The sequence below is a fragment of the Schistocerca americana genome, chromosome 8, assembly GCF_021461395.2.
Source record: "Schistocerca americana isolate TAMUIC-IGC-003095 chromosome 8, iqSchAmer2.1, whole genome shotgun sequence".
NCBI classification, from domain to species: Eukaryota; Metazoa; Arthropoda; class Insecta; order Orthoptera; family Acrididae; genus Schistocerca; species Schistocerca americana.
In genome coordinates, this window is record NC_060126.1 from 372476049 (window position 1) to 372496411 (window position 20363).

Genomic DNA, 20363 nt, shown 5'->3' on the forward strand with positions numbered 1-20363 from the left:
AGTACCACCCATGACTGGGGCAACTGAATGATATTTTCCACCATGTTTTGACTACTTCTCATCGTGCCCTGAAATGAGGAATACCCAACCCACTATCATCTCCACTCCTCCCACACAAGAACAAAACCACTGTCCACCCAATGTACCCAATATCCTAGTCGATATCTGCTCCACCCCTGCTCCCAACTCCTTGTTTCATGGCTCATACGCAACAGATCTAGATGCAGTATCTGTCCCATACACCCTCCTATCATCACCTCCTCCTGGCTGGTCACAGGCATCATCTATCCCATCAAAGGCAGTGTTACCTATGACAGCAGTCATCTGACCTACAAACTAAGCTGCAATCACTGCATTGCTTTCCACATGGGCATGACAACCAACAAGCTGTCTGTCCGCACTAATGGCCACTGACAAACTAGGGCCATGTGACAGCTGGACCACCCAACTGCTGAACATGCTGCACAACACTAGTCACTGTCCTTCACTCACCTATCCCCTCCTTTGCTTTCACTCCAACACTAAACGACCTTCTTTCTATTCCTCCAACACACCCACTAGTCTTTTCCCCCTCCTCCACTTCTCTCCTTCCCCACCCCAACCTCTCCCCTCAAATCTACTGACAGAGCTACACAAGCACGACGCGCACCCTGTCCCCACAGCTTTAATTCTGCCAGTACCTCGTCTGCCTGGGGGATGTTTCCAGAATGAAATCTTCACTCTGCAGCAGAGTGTACACTGATATGAAACTTTCTGGCAGATTAAAACTGTGAGCGAGACTGAGACTCGAACTCGGGTGCTTTGCCTTCTACTGAGCACTTGCCTACGAAAGACAAAGGTCCTGAGTTCGATTGTCAGTTTGGCACACAGTTTTAATCTGCTAGGAAGTTTCAGCCTTTTTATTGTGCATATCTCCTCTATATGGTGAGTAACACACTGTCCCTTTCATAATACTGTCTTTAAAATAATTGTTCTGACATTTCCTGTAAATCTGATAACTATGTTCTATAAGAGTCTTAAAACTATAATATGAAAAAAGTATGCCAACACACTATTAAACAAGAACAAAAAAATTAGAAAAGTATGTCAGTTAGTGGATGTATTAAGCACTCTCCTTTAAATTACAGATGTGAATACGACTGTGAATTTCTTCTTACATTAGTTGCCACTACTGTGGCACAATACAAAGATTTTTAGAATATTTTGAGTGCTTTTTCACACACATCAACCAATTCCATGTTGGTTTACACTTCTCCTTCAAGCACTTAAACACAAGTGAAAATTTTGGAACATATGGAACACAACTTTCACAAGCTGTACACAAGTAGCACACAACTTTCCAGCATTTCAGAGTAAAGCAAAAATGTGGTATTGGGAAGAGTTTTCTTCCATTACAATCACTGAGACCTTAGTGTGAGCTAACCTGAAGCTGTAACAAGCAATAAAGAACAGTTATGGAGACATAATTCATTGCACGCTAAATGAATTGTTATAAGTAGTACCAATCAATTAATATAGGAAACAGAGTTAAATCATCTTCTTCATGAAGGGTACCACTGTCTAACATTCATTAAAAAAACCTTCAACAAAGTTGTATCACACTGATTACCTGAAATGTTAGCTATTATAGTTAATTTTATGGAGTACAAGATGGAAACAGAGAGTTTATCAACTCCATGTCATGGAAAAAACCAATAGTAAGCAGAATAAATGGAAAATATGTCAGTTTCCTAATTGCAAATCAAAAGGCGAAAGTTATGATACTTTAACAAGCATCCATTTCTATGACAACTGGTGTCAAAAGTATCACACATGTAGGAGGACAGTAAACAGCATTAGCAACCTTCTTTCCATTGCTTACTGTCCTAAATGCATTGTATTTCTGACGCTCTCTCTAAAGTCTGAATAGCTATTATGAACTGATGACTCACTCACATGGTTTTTTATGGCATTTCTGTAAAAAAGATGAATTAAATATTCTCCTTTGCTCCACATATGTACCAAATGCACAGAAATAGTACTACATTCTCTCCCTAATTAAATAGTAAGATGTTAAATGCACTGTATACAACATTTATCTCTTAGTATGATTTTAGTGATGATAGCAAAGTTATACTCTTTTTAACTGTGTAGCTCTACAGGAGTACAAGTTCATTCTTTTTATTTCTGATTACAGTAATTAACAACAATGGTTGTTAAGTAGTTATGATCATCTGGAACACCAAAAGATAAAATCAGAAAATGTGCAAATATTTTACTAATGCTTCAAATATGGGAATAATATCTGGGATGTAAATATATGGAATCACAAAGAAATAGAATAGGTCAAATAGAAGGTTGCATTTGGGTTTCTTGACAATGCTTGCTCACTGCTCATCAGCTGACTTTTGCCCTATGGTGGTGAGATGTACACCTATATTATCACAGCATAATCTCTTCATGGATCTTATAATACACTATTGCCCTTTGAATTCATGACATTGTGAGTGAACTATAGTAATTTAGTCTGCTTAACCACCCACAAACAAGAATTTTAATATCTGATCTACAATGAAGAAAAGAGTCACCAAGTAATACAATGAGGAAGGAAGCAAAATTAGGGCTTAGTATCCTGTTGCAAGCACAGATGGAGTACAAGCTTGAATGGGAGAAGAGACTGACCTTCCCTTTTCGAGGGGAACATTCTTGAATTTGTCTTATGCAATTTAGGAAAATCCCCAGGAAACCTAAATATGGAAGGGCAAATGGGGATTTGAACTGCCTTCCTCTGGGTTGAAACTCCAATGTCTTAACATTTGTTTACTTCACTCTGAATAAATGAATTAGTCCTTTGCTAGTAATTTAAAATCTCTCTTAGTTTCCAAAATGTAGTCTGCGGTAAATGATACTACAAAGAAACTGGTTCAGAAAAAGGAAGCAAATAATGATAGATACATTGATACTGCCACATTTAACTGAGACATTCTCAAGACTAGAATTCTGATTTAAATTTGGCACAATGACTAGTTCAATCTTAATCAGTTATATAAAGCTCAATTAAAATCTGTGGCAACAGAAATGTCTTTCAGAAGTTTGTACAGTAACTAAGAGGCACAGATCTATCAAAAAAAAAAAATTCTCTTCTTGAACAATCCTACAATAGCATTAATTATTTTATCTGTCTGTAAGTGTATCATGCACCCAAATTGCCCAAAAATAAATTGCTTAATACAGACAGTTTATCACAGCCTTGGTGCTGTGGTAGGTGTTCACGAACTAACAGTTCTTGCACTAAAGATTACATTACACTACTTCTTTTTTTTTTATCTGCTCACTTGCAGATGATGTGGAAAAAGGTAAACAAGGGGAACAAGTAGTAGGAAAGTGAGAAGGAATAGGATGTAATACATGCAAAGAGGCTGAATTCAATAATTTTTGCCAGAGAAATGTTGAAGATGCCAATAAAATAATAACTACACAAATAACTTGGTTCTGGTAAACTACAAATAATGCAGAGGAAAAAATAACGATATAGAGTTGTAATATACATGATGCTGTAATATGTTTCATGAAATGCAACTGATAAAAATATTCATTAAAATGCTGTCTCCCTTCTGTTCTGTTAAAAATATGAAGAAACATGAATGTGCGAAAAGTATACCAGAAATGAAGTCAAACAGCACTGTTGTGACTATTACACTTCTCTTTATGAAAAAAATTGCTAACACTTTTGATTCTTGATGTAAGCCTCTATTATTTCCTTTGTACCACCATTATAGGTTTCTCTTATGCAGTATGGTCATGAAACATATTCTGCAAATGAAGAATAAATTAGTTTGTGAAGCACATACACTGTGTAAGTAATTTATGAAACAATAACCTGGTCATGTGAAATGAGAAATGTGCCAGAAATATATACATTAAGACATTAAACTCATGGTCATCATTGTGTGAAATACTATTAGGGTACTGTCTTAGCTTCTGGCTTAAATCGGTAGCAGCACTGTTTTCACCTTGGTCACCTGTGTGCTAGTACTGAGATCACAATTGCAATACCAGAAATATCAGCACTGAAGCTATGAACATGCTGGATGTGAGACATGAATAACAAAAATCCTGCTGCGAGTTTATTCGAGTTCTTTCTCATACCTTAATCTTAAATAATATGGCATGTCACTGATATTTCTTTTCTCTCTCCACATATAAAAAATCTTTCGAATCCAGCTTGACACAGTTACAAAATGGTCATCTACATGTGCTGGACACAGAGTCATATGACTAATTAACAGTACCAACATCATTCACTGAAACTTGGATTTCTGTGTTGAACAGCAGCTGTTTCCATTACCACTGGAATTACAATCACCATCACCAGCAGCATCCAAGTGCAGAGAGAGTGCAGCACGTAAGGAGTTTCTTGCACCTGTACACCCACTTTGTAGAACCTATAACAAAACACCAAAATGCAACCCATGGTGCTACCTCTCTCTCTTTTACATTTTCAGTTTCAGTCCACTCTGCTACAAAAACTTTGTGTATTTCATTAACTGAAAACTAAATCTCTCAGCATGTGCAACAGCCATGTTTGTACTGCAGACACTAATTGTAATTACATTATGAATATGTAAAAAACACCGAAATAAAAAAATCATGGTAAATTCACGTGTATGACAATAGCACATGCAGATACACAGGTGGGCTTGTTTAGTTATAGCCACACTGTAAAAAAATTCTAGCAGCTGACTCTTCGGCTTATCCTGGCACACTTCATGATGAAATAGTTCACGGCTGAAAGATCAGCTGTCAATGTCCAACAGGTACAATATTTTGGCAAGTGACCACATTGCCGTCTTCAGGTGTGCTGATTATCTGACCACTTGGGGCCAGCCCCTTTACTCAGATCTGCTGTTGTATCTCCTGTCCCTGCTGAGAATCTTCTGCACCATTCCTCCCACCAATATACACTGTTGTATCCTACATCCACGCCAATGTACATGTGATGCTGGCACCACTGCTATTCCTCCACCTGTCCCAGAAATCAATTTATTTTGGAGTATCTCCTTCCTTTTTATAACCACACTAATTTGGGGTTCCAGGCCTTACTAAGGATGTAGCTGCAATTACAATTGACCAGCACTTCTCTTAATCAGATTCCAGTAGTTTCTTTAATGACACAATCCCATAAGTTAGATGACTGTCAAAATTTGAGTACGACTGTAGTCCTAGGTCTTTTTTTGACATAACCAAGCAGTGCCTGTGTTTTAACTGGTGGGCAGAAGAGTGTCTTCACTTAATGTTCTCAGAGAACTCACATTATATTTGCAATTAATGCCCAAAAAAAGGAATAAATGCACTGGGCATCTCCTTCCAAGGGTCCTCTTCTGTTTCTGCCTGCCGTATAGTGGGTGTAGGACATAGACTCTCTGAATTTGCCACTCCTTGTAGCCGTTCTGCTGAAACACCATTCTCTGATGTTTAAGTTCTTGGTGGAGACTTTCACTGTTAGAGAGGGTGCAAGCCCTACATACCAATGTTTTGAGCATATCATTCCTCTGCAATGGGTGATGGCAGCTGTCCACAAGTACATATAGGTTGCATTCGGAAAGCAGAGCACTCCATCCACTTTGACTTCCATGCTAAAATTGATGTTCTTGTGTATGAAACTGAGATGTACGAGGTATCATTCAACTTGTCTCTTTCATAAGGAGGGTGTGGCCAATGCATTTATTCTTTTTGTAGTGCATACCTGGAAAGATAGGATGTACTATCCTGAAACACCAAGTGAAGATGGTCTTATGCCCACCAGCTAAAACACAAACAGCACTTGGTAGTGTCAAAGACAACTTCAAACTATGTAAATCTGGGGTGTATAGCATACCCTGCCAACATGGCAAGATTTATATAGGTCAGATGGTACTTATTGTTGAAGATTGTTGCTGAGAACACCAACAACACATCAGATTGCAAGACCCTAGAAACAGTCCTGGAACAATGCCTATCGGAATGACTCAGAATGCATTACTAACTTCTGGAACTACATCATTAAAGAATTTTATCATAATTCAATTAAGGTAACCGCTGATCAATCATGATAGCAGCTTTGTCCTTAGTAAGTCCTGAGGACCCGCAGTTAGTCTGATTAAGAAGAAGCAAGAGATACCTCACAATGAACTGACTTCCAGGACAGGCAGAGCAACAGCAGAGGTGCCACGAGCACGGTTTCTAGGTTGTGAATCTAGGACAGAGCAATGTGTCAGCAGGAGAGAGATGACGGGCACAGATGACAGACAGAATGACTAACTGGAGAGAGAAGAGATATAGGGACCACACTGACTGCTTGTTTCTGTTGAAGTCACCCCGTTCAGGATTGTTAGAAAACTTTCTATCCAACCGCATATGTCATTGGATAGACCGTAAGCGTGCACTTTTTGGAGCAAGCGACAGTGCAGAACTGAGTCGACAGTCTTTCGAAAGTCAAGAAATATGGCATAAACCTGGGAGCCGGTATCTAGAGCCTGTTGTATATCATGTACAAAGAGGGCCAGCTGTGTCTCGCATGAATGCTGTTTCCTAAAGCCATGCTGGTTTCTGCAGATGAGCTTCTCAGAGTCTAGAAAGGTCATTATGTCTGAACACAAAATATGTTCCATGATTCTACAACAAATTGATGTCAGTGAAATTGGCAAGTAATTTTGTGCATCCCATTTTCTACCCTTTTTATAGATTGCTATGACCTGGGCCTCCTTCCAGTCCTGTGAAACTTTCTGCTGTTCCAATGGTCTCTGATAGATGATGGATAAGAATGGTGCTATATTTGTAGCATAGTCAACATATAATCTTATGGGGATACTGTCAGGGCCAGATGCCTTCCTGGTGTCTAAGGATCTTAAATGTTTTACAATTGCAGATACACTAAACACTATGACATCCATCCTTGCGTTTGCTCGAGAATTGAAAGGGGGAATGGTGCTGCAGTCCTCTGCCGTAAACAAGTTTTTGAAAGCTAGGTTTTGAATTTTGGCCTTCTGTTTATCATCATCAGTTACATTACCCGTACTGTCAACAATAGAAGGTATGGAATTATTTGTAGCGTTCGTAGATTTTACATACGACCAAAATTTTTTGCGGTTATTTTTAGAATCTGCATATAAAATATTGCTTTCAAATTCGTTAAAAGAATCTCTCATTTTCCTTCTGACAGCTGCTTTCATTTTGCATAATTTCTGTTTGTCAGCGGGGCAGTGACTACGTTTAAAATGACTGTGCAAAATTCTCTGCTTTCTCAGCAACTTCCTAATATGTTTGTTGTACCAAGGTGGATCCTCCCCCCCCCCCCCCCCCCCAATACTTTTGCTAGGCACATACTTCTCTAGCACATGATGGACAATACCTTTAAACTCCGACCAAAGATGCTCAATGTCTTTGTTCCCACGGTGGATGCTTGGAGCTGACTACGAAGATATTCATTAATGACACTTAATGCTGTTTCTTTGGTTATTTTGCAACTTCCACTGACATAGAAGCCACAATGACATTATGGTCGCTAATACCTTCTTCTAGATTAACTTCCTCAAAAAGATCGGGTCTGTTTGTTGCAAAGATATCTAATGTGTTCCTATCTCGAGTTGGTTTTCTATCCAATTGCTCAAGGTTGTATGTTGAGAGTGCTCCTAGAATAACCTCACACAAATCTTTGCTTCTGCCCCCTGTGATAAACATGTAATTTTCCCAGTCAATGGATGCCAGTTAAAGTCTTCACCTATAACTAACGGATAATTTGGATATTTATTTCCTATGTACTCAAGACTTTCCCTGAAACGTTCTGCGACATTTGTTGCGGATGCTGGCGGTCTATAAAAACAGCCTAATACAATGGTCAATCCTTGTCTGATTGACAGCTTTATCCAGACTATTTCACAGTCTGACCCAGTATCGACCTCAACTGTGTTTAAACAGCTTTTAACTGCAATGAACACACCACCTCCCATAGCATCAGTCCTATCCTTCCTAAACCTTGTCCAACCAGAGTTTAAAATGTCACTGCTTTTTATGCCTGGTTTCAACCAGCTTTCGGTACCTAATACAACATTGGCATTGCTACTGTTTATTTCGGAGAGTAACTCGGGGATCTTGCTACAGACACTTTGACAATTTACTAACATGAGATTAAGCATATTTAAATCCTTTGAAATGACCTGTTTAGACGAACTAACAATTTTTACAGTTGGCACAACCACATCAGTGACATGAACTGGTAATTTTTCAGGCCCACAGTTTGTTTCCCATGGGGAGGAACCTAATCTAAAAAAAAAACCATGACTATTAGATTGTTCATCTTCCTCATGCGCTTTAGCACACCCGATACCAACACTAAACATGAACAGCACTCATGCACTCTTGTGGCCATTGTACCTGTCAGAGAATTGTGACTAATCATTTACATACCCACTGATGGTGTGTATGTGTATGAAGTTACATTGACATTTGACCATGTCTACTGAGCGCTTCACTTATTTATCACACAGTGTATATATATGAATATAATAGAAGGAAACATTCCATGTGGGAAAAATATATATAAAAAACAAAGATGCTGTGACTTACCAAACAAGAAAGCACTGGTAGATAGACACAATAAAAAACACACAAACACACACACAAATTTCAAGCTTTCGCAACCCAAGGTTGCTTCATCAAGAAAGAGGGAAGGAGAGGGAAAGACGAAAGGATGTGGGTTTTAAGGGAGAGTGTAAAGAGTCATTCCAATCCTGGGAGCGGAAAGACTTACCTTAGGGGGAAAAAATGACAGGTACACACACACACACACACACACACACACACACACACACACACACACACACACATCCATACATATACAGACACAGGTAAACATATGTAAAGGCAAAGAGGTTGCCAGAAAATGAGAGCACACACATATTTACACAATCACTCACACACATCTCATGCACACATGACTGCCATCTCCAGCCACTGCATCAACTGTCTCTGAGAATCAGATTGAAACAACCCACTGCTCATGCCTCCCTGCCTCTGATCAGCAGCTGCTCAGCTAGGTGGCAACAGTGGTGGCAGCACTGACTGCAAGCTGAGGTGAGTGGTAGAAAGGGGAAAAGCAGTAAGAATGAGGGAGTAGGAAAGCAGCACACACACTCACCTGCACCCAGCCATCAAGAATGCATGACATCTCAGTAAACGAAATATTTCATCTACTGAGACAAAAACGAGATTTTTTTTTTTTTTAAATTTCTCTGACACATTTGAAGTTCCCTGATTTCCAGAACTTGTGGCAACCCTGAATTATTTTCCAACTTTATTCTCACAGTGACGTCCCTATATTTTACTTTTTTAAAATGTCCGTCTGATATTTAGCATGAGGCAGATCAGTTAATGACTGTCTTTGTATTCATCAACATGCCCATAAGGACAGATACGATAATTGCCATAAAACAGCTAAACTTGCCATGTTTTTAACATGTCCAACTACAATATTGCATAATAAAGGTAATTTTCTGCCACGAGCCTTTGCAGAGCTCAAATTAAAATTTTCAGTTCATATTCTCTTTTTAGCTTTTTAAGTCACATCTGTCATCTTATATGAGAAATAAACATTACAGATGTACTATATACATTTAGTCTGATTTTAGTAGGGTGATCAACTCTCCTGTATTTCCCAGGATCTCCTGCATTATAGCCTCTCTCTCTCTCTCTCTCTCTCTCTCTCTCTCTCTCTCTCTCTCTCTCTCTCTCTCTCTCTCTCTCTTTTTTTTAAAAATAAACCTGCAGACTCGCTTACTGACTGACTGTTTCTCCCATATATTTTGTCAGTGATCACTGTTATAAAGATTAATCCCATGAAGTACTATCGATAGTTCAATTTCCCCGATTGACAGATCTCGAAAAGTTTTAGAATAATAATCGATATTATCGTCTACATACAGTCTTTTTTCTGTTTGTGTTTTTGGAGAAAGAAGTTGTCTGGCTCAATGGAATGTGAGAAGTGGCGAAAGAATGACATCTCTACGCGTTTTGAGGGGTCATGAGAATGGGAATGTCATTTGTTTCTTGTCCAGCATTGGCAAACTTTGGAAGTGCTCTCCTCATACCGATCAGCAGCTGTGAATATGGAGAAAACAGGTACAGAAGAAAGTAGGATTAAAATTTTAAAACACAAAGAAATTGATGTGCTACAGCACAGTAAAATGAGAGGCTTTGTACCAATAGCCGCAGGATCACATGCTCTCACAGAAAGAGCTTTTTCTCTTATGGACAATAAATGGACTAAACAGAGAAACAGCATCAGGGTAGAGCTGACTGAGTCAGAGGTTATGATTGAAATAAATTTTGATTCAAACTGCAAATAATTTTTTAAAATTTGCATAGGTTAATAAAAAATTGCAGAATTCTGCAGCTTCTGTAATTGAGTCCTTGTACAGTAGACATATACATGTGCAAATTTGTTAAATTTTATTGTGGTTATATTTGTATATTATATGCCATAAAATAAATTGGTTTGTTTAGATTATATCAGATTCATTTATTTATTGTGACACACTGTCTTAAACCTCCCTTAAGCATCAAGTATTCACATATTTTAATACACGAACTCTCACTTTGGGTCTATCTGACCCAAACATAAAACACAAAGAACACAATACGTAATTCATCACTCCATAAGATAATTTTTTAAAACATACTTTTTCTTCCCTTCTAAAGGATAAAAATGATTTCAGTGTTATTTTGATCGTCTTTTATTCCCAAGTGCCTGATTTTTGAACTTGAAGTTTAGGTAACCTTCTAAAGACAGAGGCATAATATTTTACACATCACATGGCATAAAATGTTCATTCTTTGTTGTCCTCTTTACAGGACATGCAGATAACTTTGATGTGCTTTTTACATACATGTTTGGAAAAAAATCACATATACTATAGAATGCCTGCTGTCATTTATACTTAGCCACATGTGACTACTCTTGTTAGGCAGTGGTAGCTTGTCTTGTTCTTCACATTCTTGTGTTTTAGATTAGATTAGATTAGATTTACTTTCATTCCAATTGATCTGTAGTGAGGAGGTCATCCAGGATGTGGAACATCTCAGAAAAACAACAATACATGACAAATATTTCCAACTAAAACAAATAAGCTAATGTACCATTGCACAGGACCCAAGTGGAATGATCGTCATTTTTTAATGAACACTAAGAGTCATTTTACAAATACTAATGCACTGAATTTAAAACAAAAAAAGTTTTTTATTTATTTATAAGGTAATAAACATGTAATACAACTACTGTAATACTTATTTACAATGAACACATTACTGCACTGAAATTGTGCAGAAGTTATGTTGTACTTATATACAAATCAGTTCGTTTTACTAAGAAATTCATCAATGGAGTAGATGGAGTTGGCCCCCACAAAATCCTTTAGGCTTCTCTTAAACTGAATTTCATTGGTTGTTAAGCTTTTTATGGCTGCTGGCAAGTTATAGAAAATGTGTGTTCCTGAATAATGCACACCTTTTTGTACAAGATTAAGTGACTTTAAATCCTTGTGAAGATTATTCTTATTTCTAGTATTGATTCCATGAATTGAGCTGTTGGTTTGAAAAAGTGATATATTTTTAATGACAAATTTCACTAAGGAATAAATATATTGGGAAGCAGTAGTTAGTATCCCTAGTTCCCTAAACAGGCTTCTGCAGGATGTTCTTGAGTTCACACCACATATAACTCTTACTGCACGTTTTTGTGCCTGGAAAACTTTAGCTTGGCTTGATGAATTACCCCAAAAAATAATCCCATATGACATTATGGAATGAAAGTAAGCATAGTATGCCAGCTTTTTCATTTTTATATCCCCTATGTCTGACAAAATTCGCATTGCAAACAGAGATTTGTTAAGACGCTTCAGCAGTTCTGTGGTGTGCTCCTCCCAGTTGAATTTATTATCAAGCTGTAATCCCAAGAATTTAACACTGTCCACTTCTTCTATCTTCTTGTCATCGTATGTTAGACATATACTCTTGGGACACCCCTTACAAGTTCTGAACTGCATGTAGTGTGTTTTTTCAAAGTTTAGTGACAAAGAATTGGCTAGGAACCAGTGATTAATGTCCACAAATATTTTATTGGCTGATCTTTCTAAGACTACACTTGATTGGCTATTTATTACAATGTTTGTATCATCGGCAAACAAAACAAACTTGTCATCTGGTAATGTTACTGATGAAAGATCATTGATATACACAAGAAAAAGTAAGGGCCCCAAAATGGAACCTTGTGGGACCCCCACATGTAATTAGTTCCCAGTTGTATGATGCATGATAGCTTGATACATGTCTCTTTCCTAATAACACCCTTTGTTTCCTGTCAGAGATATAAGATTTGAACCATTTTGCAGCATTTCCTGTTACACTATAATATTCTAGTTTACTTAAAAGGATATTGTGATTTACACAGTCAAATGCCTTTGACAGATCACAAAATATACCAGTTGCCTGCAATTTTTTGTCTAATGAATTAAGCACATTTTCACTGTAAGTGTAGATAGCCTTCTCAATATCAGAACCTTTTAGAAATCCAAACTGTGACTTTGACAGTATGTTATTTGAGATAAGATGGTTATAAAGACGACTGTACATTACTTTTTTGAAATTTTTTGAGAATGCTGGCAACAGTGAAATTGGACGGAAATTTGATGCTATTTCTTTGTCTCCCTTCCTAAACAGTGGCTTAACTTCAGCATATTTCAGCCATTCAGGAAATATTCCACTGATAAACGACTGGTTACACAGATAGCTTAATATGTTACTTAGCTCAGAATCACATTCTTTAATTAACTTTGTTGATATTTCATCATACCCACTAGATGTTTTTGATTTTAAAGATTTTATGATGGACATTATTTCTGTTGGGGTAGTGAGGGTCAAATTCATATTATGGAAATTACTTGAAATGTCTGGTCTAAGGTAATCCATAGTGGCATCTACCGAACCTGACAACCCCATCTTTTCAGTAACAGTTATAAAATGTTTGTTAAAAAGTTCTGCAACACTATACACATCTGTCACCAATGTATCATTTATTCTTAATGCTATTTGTTCCTCTTCATGTCTGGTTCTACCAGCCTCCTCCTTCACTATATCCCATATTGTCTTTATTTTGTTATCTTATATGACTATCTTTTCCTTGTAATATATTTGCTTTGACATCCATATTACAGTCTTTAATATTTTTCAGTATTTCTTATAATGTGCTATAGCATCAACATTGGAAATGTTTCGGAATGACAGATACAGTTTTCTTTTTGTTTTACAAGATACCCCTATTCCTCGAGTAATCCACGGCTTCTTTGTAGACTTTGCTCTAACCTTGGTAAGTTTTGGGGGAAAGTAGTGTTCGAATAAGGTAAGCACTTTGGATTTGATTCTGGTTACACCATGGCTCTGTTTGGTGGAGATCCCAGGTACTTGAAAATCAACATCACTGTGGCTCCAATTAGGCAATGTAGAAGCCGTCACATATATGGTTAGCAATCTGAACACAAGCAGTACATCCAGAATGAATTTTCATTCTGCAGCAGAGTGTGAACTCATTTGAAACTTCCAGGCAGATTAAAATTACATGCTAGACTGGGACTTGAACCTGGGACCTTTGCCTTTTGGTATATTCAAGAGAGAACAAACCAGCAATAAACCAGCTGCACATCGGGCATCCATCAGTGTTTTCAGGAGACGCTGGCCGGGAATGGCAAAATGGCTGAAAGTATTCAACCGAGTAGTCAGATACAACAAATGGGAGACATGATGTGCCTGACATGAGTGAACTCTTACATGGATGGCACAGTCCAGCAATGGTATGAGAACAATGTAAAGATGCTCAATAACTGCCACATATTCGAGAGAGAGAGAGAGAGAGAGAGAGAGAGAGAGAGAGAGAAAGAGAGAATTGTTTGGTGGAAATCAGCAGAGCAGGTCATCTTAATGGAAGAACAACTGAAGAACAGGGCCCAACATCACAGGGAAACAACACAGTCACGCATACGGAATGTTTTGGCCCTATGCCACTTAGTGATTCAAATAAGTCAGAAGATGACAAAATCTCACACCTAAGGAGAAACAGAAGACATGTATCAAGTTCTTCTGGTAAATGTCATCCCAACAACAGCAGAATTCATCCCATGGTAACAACACACTGACAAAATGCAACAGTAAAGAGTCAGACAAAAGAGGTATGACCAGCTTCTGAATATGGTCCCTATGGCAGTTGTGGAAGACTACCATGATCTTGCCCCTCTCATACAACAGTTTTTAGGAGAAGAGATACAGTATTTTATGGTAGCCAGAACTGTTGAACTAAATACGCAAGAGATAGCAACTATGAATGTGGAGTTCACACACCAGGAAAGACAGAGAATGTTAAAGGAGAAGTGTATCAATCTTGAGCACAAATCTCAAGCTCCAGTAACACACCAGGAAGGATGGGCATGGCCGACTGACTTATGATGCAACCATCAAATGACAACCCAGCTGCCTACCAATGCAGATACAACCAATCCCTCCACCAAGTATAACGTGCCACAGAACAGACATTTGGAGGGGCAGTGGACAACATACTGGTGGTTTCCACTGTGGATGCTATGGACACATTATATGGTACTGTAGAAAAAGAAGAGGAATTCTTGACGACTACTACACTGCCAGACATCAACTATCACAACAGTTCTACTCATGCCAGTCAACTGCACAAATTTGACCTCTGAGATGAAGCCTATCACTGTGCGCTGGTCAAGGCCACTTTCCAACATACTGTAGCTGTTTCTGTCTCTGTAGAGAGGTACCAGCTACTCACCTAGCTGCCCAGTTCAGGAAAACTAAGCGAGGCAATCATCTATGAAGGTGAGACCACAAAAGAAGAAATTCCTCCATGCACAACAGTTGCCAACATGTCAGGAAATCTCACTGACATCACCATCAATGGCCAACCTGTCTGGACACCAGTCAACCTGAGAGGTTTCCTTTTCTGTAATGTAGAATGTGTATCATTGCCAGAAAAAGAAGACTATGTTCCATGAACTAGAAGTGATTGTGCTGACAGTTGCAGATGGGAAAGACATCCAGCTGACAGGACTATGTATTGGAAGAACAGCTATCAATGAGAGAACACAGCCCTCTGAATTTGTCGTTTTAGGAGAATGTAGTCATAATGTTATTCTCGGATGGGACTTCTTGTAGACACCAGACTATGGCACATCAGAGCTCCAGTTTGACTAAGCTACGCCAATAAGCACACATAACAAAGATTGCTCTGAGCAGTTATTTGCCATTAAAGATGTTGTTATCCTGCTTTCAACAATGAGACAAGTTCCAGTCATCAATCTAGATGATCAATTGAACTATGCTATTATCTAAATGCCAATAGGATCCAGCCTGACCAAGGAACAATGGTGGCGTGTGTTGCCTTTCTGCACTTATCTTTGGATTGTTTGAAATCCAGAGGTAAGAAGAGGCAGACCAAGCAGCCCATGGTAAAACATTGTATCAAAACTGAGGATCACCCATCAATTAGCCAGTGTTCATATAGGGTGTTGCTGGCTGAATGATGGATAATCTGAGAGGAAGCAGAAAAGATGCTGCATGATGACATCACTGGACACTCAGAGAGTCCTATGTCCTCTCCTATAATCTTTGTGAAGGAAGATGGCACATGAAATTTTTGTGTTCACTACTGACAATCTGAAAGGAGTCATGAAAACAGCTATCTACCCACTGCTGCGCATTGATGACACCCCAGACTGCTTGAGAATAGCAAAATGTTTCTCAAGTAGGTAACTGCAGACAGGCTATTGGCAAATTGAGGATGACAAAGCTGGCTGGAAAAAGATTGTCTCCAAAACTCCTGATGGCCTCTATGAGTTCAATGTTAAACCATCTGACACCATGCTGAAGTGTGTTCAGACTGCATGCCAACATTTGAATCCAAAGAAATGCCATTTTGCTTCTCTTTCATGTTCTTGAAGTCATATAACTGCAGTGTGGTTTTGGCACAAGTTGCACATAATGTTTTGCTCCCAGTATTTTATCCCTATTACCTTCAGAATTTCAAAGAGTGTGAAAATTGTTACAAGCTTTTCCTACATCTACAAATGGTATGAATGCAGGTTTGCATTCCTTCAACCTATATTCTAAGGTTAGTCATAGGGTCAATATTGTTTGAAGTATCCCTACATTTCTCCAGAATCCAAACTGATCTTGCTCAACGTTAGTTTCTACCAGTCTTTCAATTGGTTTGTAAATAATTTGTGTTAATAATTTGCAACCATGTATTATTAAACTCATTGTTCAGTAAATACACATGTGAGACCACCTGCTACTTTCAGTTAGGAGTATTCATTTTTCTTGGGGTGTACTTCACCTTTTCCATACCAAGTGGAATAGTACTGTCATGGTTGCTTCTACCAACGATATTAATAATTCTCAAGAAATGTTAACTACCCCAGTTGCCTTGTTTTGACTTAGGTCTTTCAGTGTTCTGTCAAATTTTTCTCAAGATATCACAACTCCCTTCTCCTCTTTATCTGATCCCCCTTCCCATACCATAATATAGTCTTAATGATTGTTTCTTTTATACAGCTGTTCTGCATATACCTTACACGTTTCAGCCTTTCCTTCTCTGCGTAGTACTGGTTTGCTGTCTGGGCTCTTGATATTCAAACAGCTTCCTGTTTTCCCCCCTTAGGTTTCTTTCATTTTCCTGTATATAGTTTGTATCTTACCCATAACCATTCATACTTTTATAGTTTTGCATTACCACTCTGCTATTTTACACTTACTATCAATTTCATGTCATGTCTGTGTTCCCTTCTGCATATTTTTAAATTTTCTCCTTCCCTTAATTCATCTACACAACTGTCACTCTATTTCTCCACCATTCGACTCTCAAACAGCGTGCAGGTAAAACAAATACTTAAATATTTCCATGCAAGCTCTAATTTCTCTTATTTTATTAGAATGATCATTTCTCCTTATGTAGGTGGCTACCAAAAGAAAGTTTTTACATTCAGAGGAGAACGTTGAAGATTGAAATCCTGTGAAAGGATCTTGCTGCAAAGAAAAACACATTATTTTTAACGACTTGTACCCTAACTTGCATGTCATATCTGTGACACTCTCACCCCTATTTTGCAATAATACAAAATGAGCTGCCCTTCATTGAACTTTTTCAGTGTCCTTGTCAGTCCTATCTGGTGAGGCTCCAGTACTGAACAGTAGTACTCTAGCAAAGGACAGACAAGTGTAGTGTAGATAGTCTCTTTAGCAGATCTGTTACATCTTCTAAGTGTTCTGCCAATAAAATGCAGTCTTTGGTTTGTCTTTCTCACAGCATTATCTATGTAATTGTTTAAATTTAAGTTATTCATAATTTCTAGGTATTTAGTTGAATTGACAGCCCTTAAATACCTGTGATTTATTGTTTAACAGAAATTCAACGGATTCCTTTTAGCACACCACACTTTTCATTTTTTTGGCACAATCGCCACTTTTCACACCATGCAGATATCATGTCTAAATCAACTTGCAATTGGTTTTGATCTTCCAGTGATTTTACTGGATGATAAATGACATCATGTTGTTGTTGTTGTTGTTGTTGTCTTCAGTCCTGAGACTGGTTTGATGCAGCTCTCCATGCTAGTCTATCCTGTGCAAGCCTCTTCATCTCCCAGTACCTACTGCAGCCTAAGTCCTTCTGAATCTGCTTAGTGTATTCATCTCTTGGTCTACCTCTACGATTTTTACCCTCCACGCTGCCCTCCAGTACTAAATTGGTGATCCCTTGATGCCTCAGAACATGTCCCACAAACCGATCCCTTCTTCTAGTCAAGTTGTGCCACAAGCTCCTCTTCTCCCCAGTTCTATTCAATACCTCCTCTATGACATTGTCATCGACAAATAATATAAGAAGGCTGCTCAGATTGACTCCTAAATCATTTATCTAGATTAGAAACAGTAGAGGGTCTATAATGCTTCCACGGAGAATGCCAGATATAACTTCTGTTTTAAATTCAAACTATCAAGTGTTATTCGTGGGTTTTGAATTGGGCCTTGTCTTTCATTCCTTTGCTAATTTCACTATTCCATCTGTCAAACTCACCCAGTTGTCTTCTACAGTGTTACCTTTCCCCATTTCAGTTGATCTGAACCTTTCAACACTTTTCCCCCCTTTCTTATCCTGGTCTCAAATTTCTGCCTTTCTGCAATTTTTCCAGCTCATAAACAATAAATTATGCACAGAGTCCGCATCTGCTCTTGGATGTGTTTTGCAGTTTAAAATATGGTTTTAAAATCACTCCCTTATCAGTTTGTAATCTACCTGAAACTGTACAGTACCACCAGGCCTCTTCCACGTATACAACTTTTGTCCATGATTCTTGAACCAAGTATTAGCAAAGATTAAATTAAGCTCTGTGTAAAATTTTACCAGAAGGCTTCCTCTTTCATTTCTTCCTCTCAGTTCACATTCTGCTACTATTTTTCATTCTCTTCCGTTTCCTACTATTAAATTGCAGTTCATCACAAATTTCTATCTCCAGTAATATATTAGATAATTTCCTTTATATTGTCATATATTTCTGCAATCTCTCTGCCATCTACAGAGCATACAGGCACATACATATATTTATACTATTTGGTGAGTTTTGTTCTTGTGTGTAAATATTGGCTTTAATGTATCTTCACTGCACTGTTTTTAATTGTTCCCCCATATTCTTAGTTTCTTATCTAGTATTTTCCTACTATTGTGTTACCCATACTGATTTTGTGTGCATAATCCTGTGTGGATGAGGCCTTGCCTGTAGCTATCGAGCATGCAGGGTGCAGTTGTCTGAAAGTTGAGACTCATGTTGGTACCTATGATGCCTGTTGCCTGGATTCTGAGGCTATCTTCAGTTCTTATGGGTAGCTGGTGGAAATGGAGAAGGCTGTTGGCCTCATGTGTATGGTTCAAGCAGAATTTGCAATTGGAGCATTGTTCCTAGAGTTGATAAGGTCCTCTGGTTTGGAGCCGAGTGGAGGGTCTCACCCAAAGCCTCTGTAAACTCTATGACAGTCTTGGCTGCAGATTTCTGGGCATGGCATTATGGGGTGGAAAGTTGTAGGACTCCCCTTGATAGGTCAGGGATGTCTCACACAAACACCACCATTTACTTTTATGGTGACCCTTTGTGGACATGCAAGTCAAATTTTGTGGCTCCAGCTTATTTAGTTTTACCACTAGGATGCTTTATATACCATAGTGTGAGCAAAATGGCCAATATCGAAAGAATTAAGAACCGTGCTGTGATTGAATATCTTCATTTGAAGGGAATGACGTCCAAGGAAATTGTGGAGGACATGTGGAATACACTTAAGGACAGTACTCCATCTTGTGCAACAGTGGAAAACTGGGTGTCCAACTTCAAACATGGAAGAATGAGTGTGGAAGACGTGCCAAGGAGCGGAAGGCCTGTAACCATTGCCACTGATGAAACAGTGACTGCAATTCATGATACGAGTTTGCAGGATCGTCGAACAATGTTGCAGCACAGTAAAACCACATTTGGAATCTCTCATGGACATGCTCATGACATTGTGGATATTGTGGGAATGCGGAAAGTTTCATCTCAGTGGGTCCCAAAAGACTTGAGTGCAGATCAAAGACGGGAGTGTGTGCAGTGTTGTGAAGAAATCCTATGCCAATTTGAAGTGGATGAAGAAGGCTTTCTTGCAAGGTATATGACAATGGACGAAATGTGGGTTCCCCTTTTTGATCCTGAGACCAAACAACATTCACAACAATGGAAACCCACTTCATCCCCTATCCCAAAAAACTCTGGGTGCAGAAATCAGCCAATAAGGTGATGGTGTCAGTCTTCTGGGATGCAGAAGGGGTAATTATGGCAGATTACTTGCAAAAGGGTGTAACTATCAATGCATCATACTATTACATCCTCCTGTGCTATCTGAGAAAAGAGATAAAGAAAAAAAGGCGTGGAAAGTTGGCGCGCAGAGTTCTTTTGCATCAGGGCAACTCACTGGCGCACAAAGCCCTCACAATACTGGAAACCCTGTGTTACTGCAGGTTTGAACTGTTACATCATCCACCATATTCTCCAGATTTGGCTCCACCAGACTTTTTTCTTTTCCCAAACCTAAAAAGAGACTTCAAAGGATGGTGATTTGACAATGATGATACAGTGATTGATGATGTGGATGCTTGGTTGGACTTGAAATTGTAGACTTTTTACTTGAAATAAATTGGTATTATGAAATTTCTGTCATTCTTTATTTGTTAGGTTAGAAACTTTTCAACCCCCCCCCCCTCTCTT

At 38.5% G+C, this 20363-nt stretch overlaps 1 protein-coding gene across 1 annotated transcript in view; it reads right to left on the reverse strand.

Annotated features, from left to right (window-relative positions):
* Nucleotides 1–3935: 3935 nt before the first annotated feature.
* Nucleotides 3936–20363, reverse strand: part of LOC124545267 — a 61236-nt gene continuing 44808 nt past the window's right edge. Inside the window, exon 10 of the mRNA XM_047124148.1 lies at nucleotides 3936–4424. Coding sequence (XP_046980104.1) covers nucleotides 4281–4424 — 144 coding nt within the window. The 3' untranslated portion in view covers nucleotides 3936–4280. The remainder of the gene's footprint in view (nucleotides 4425–20363) is intronic.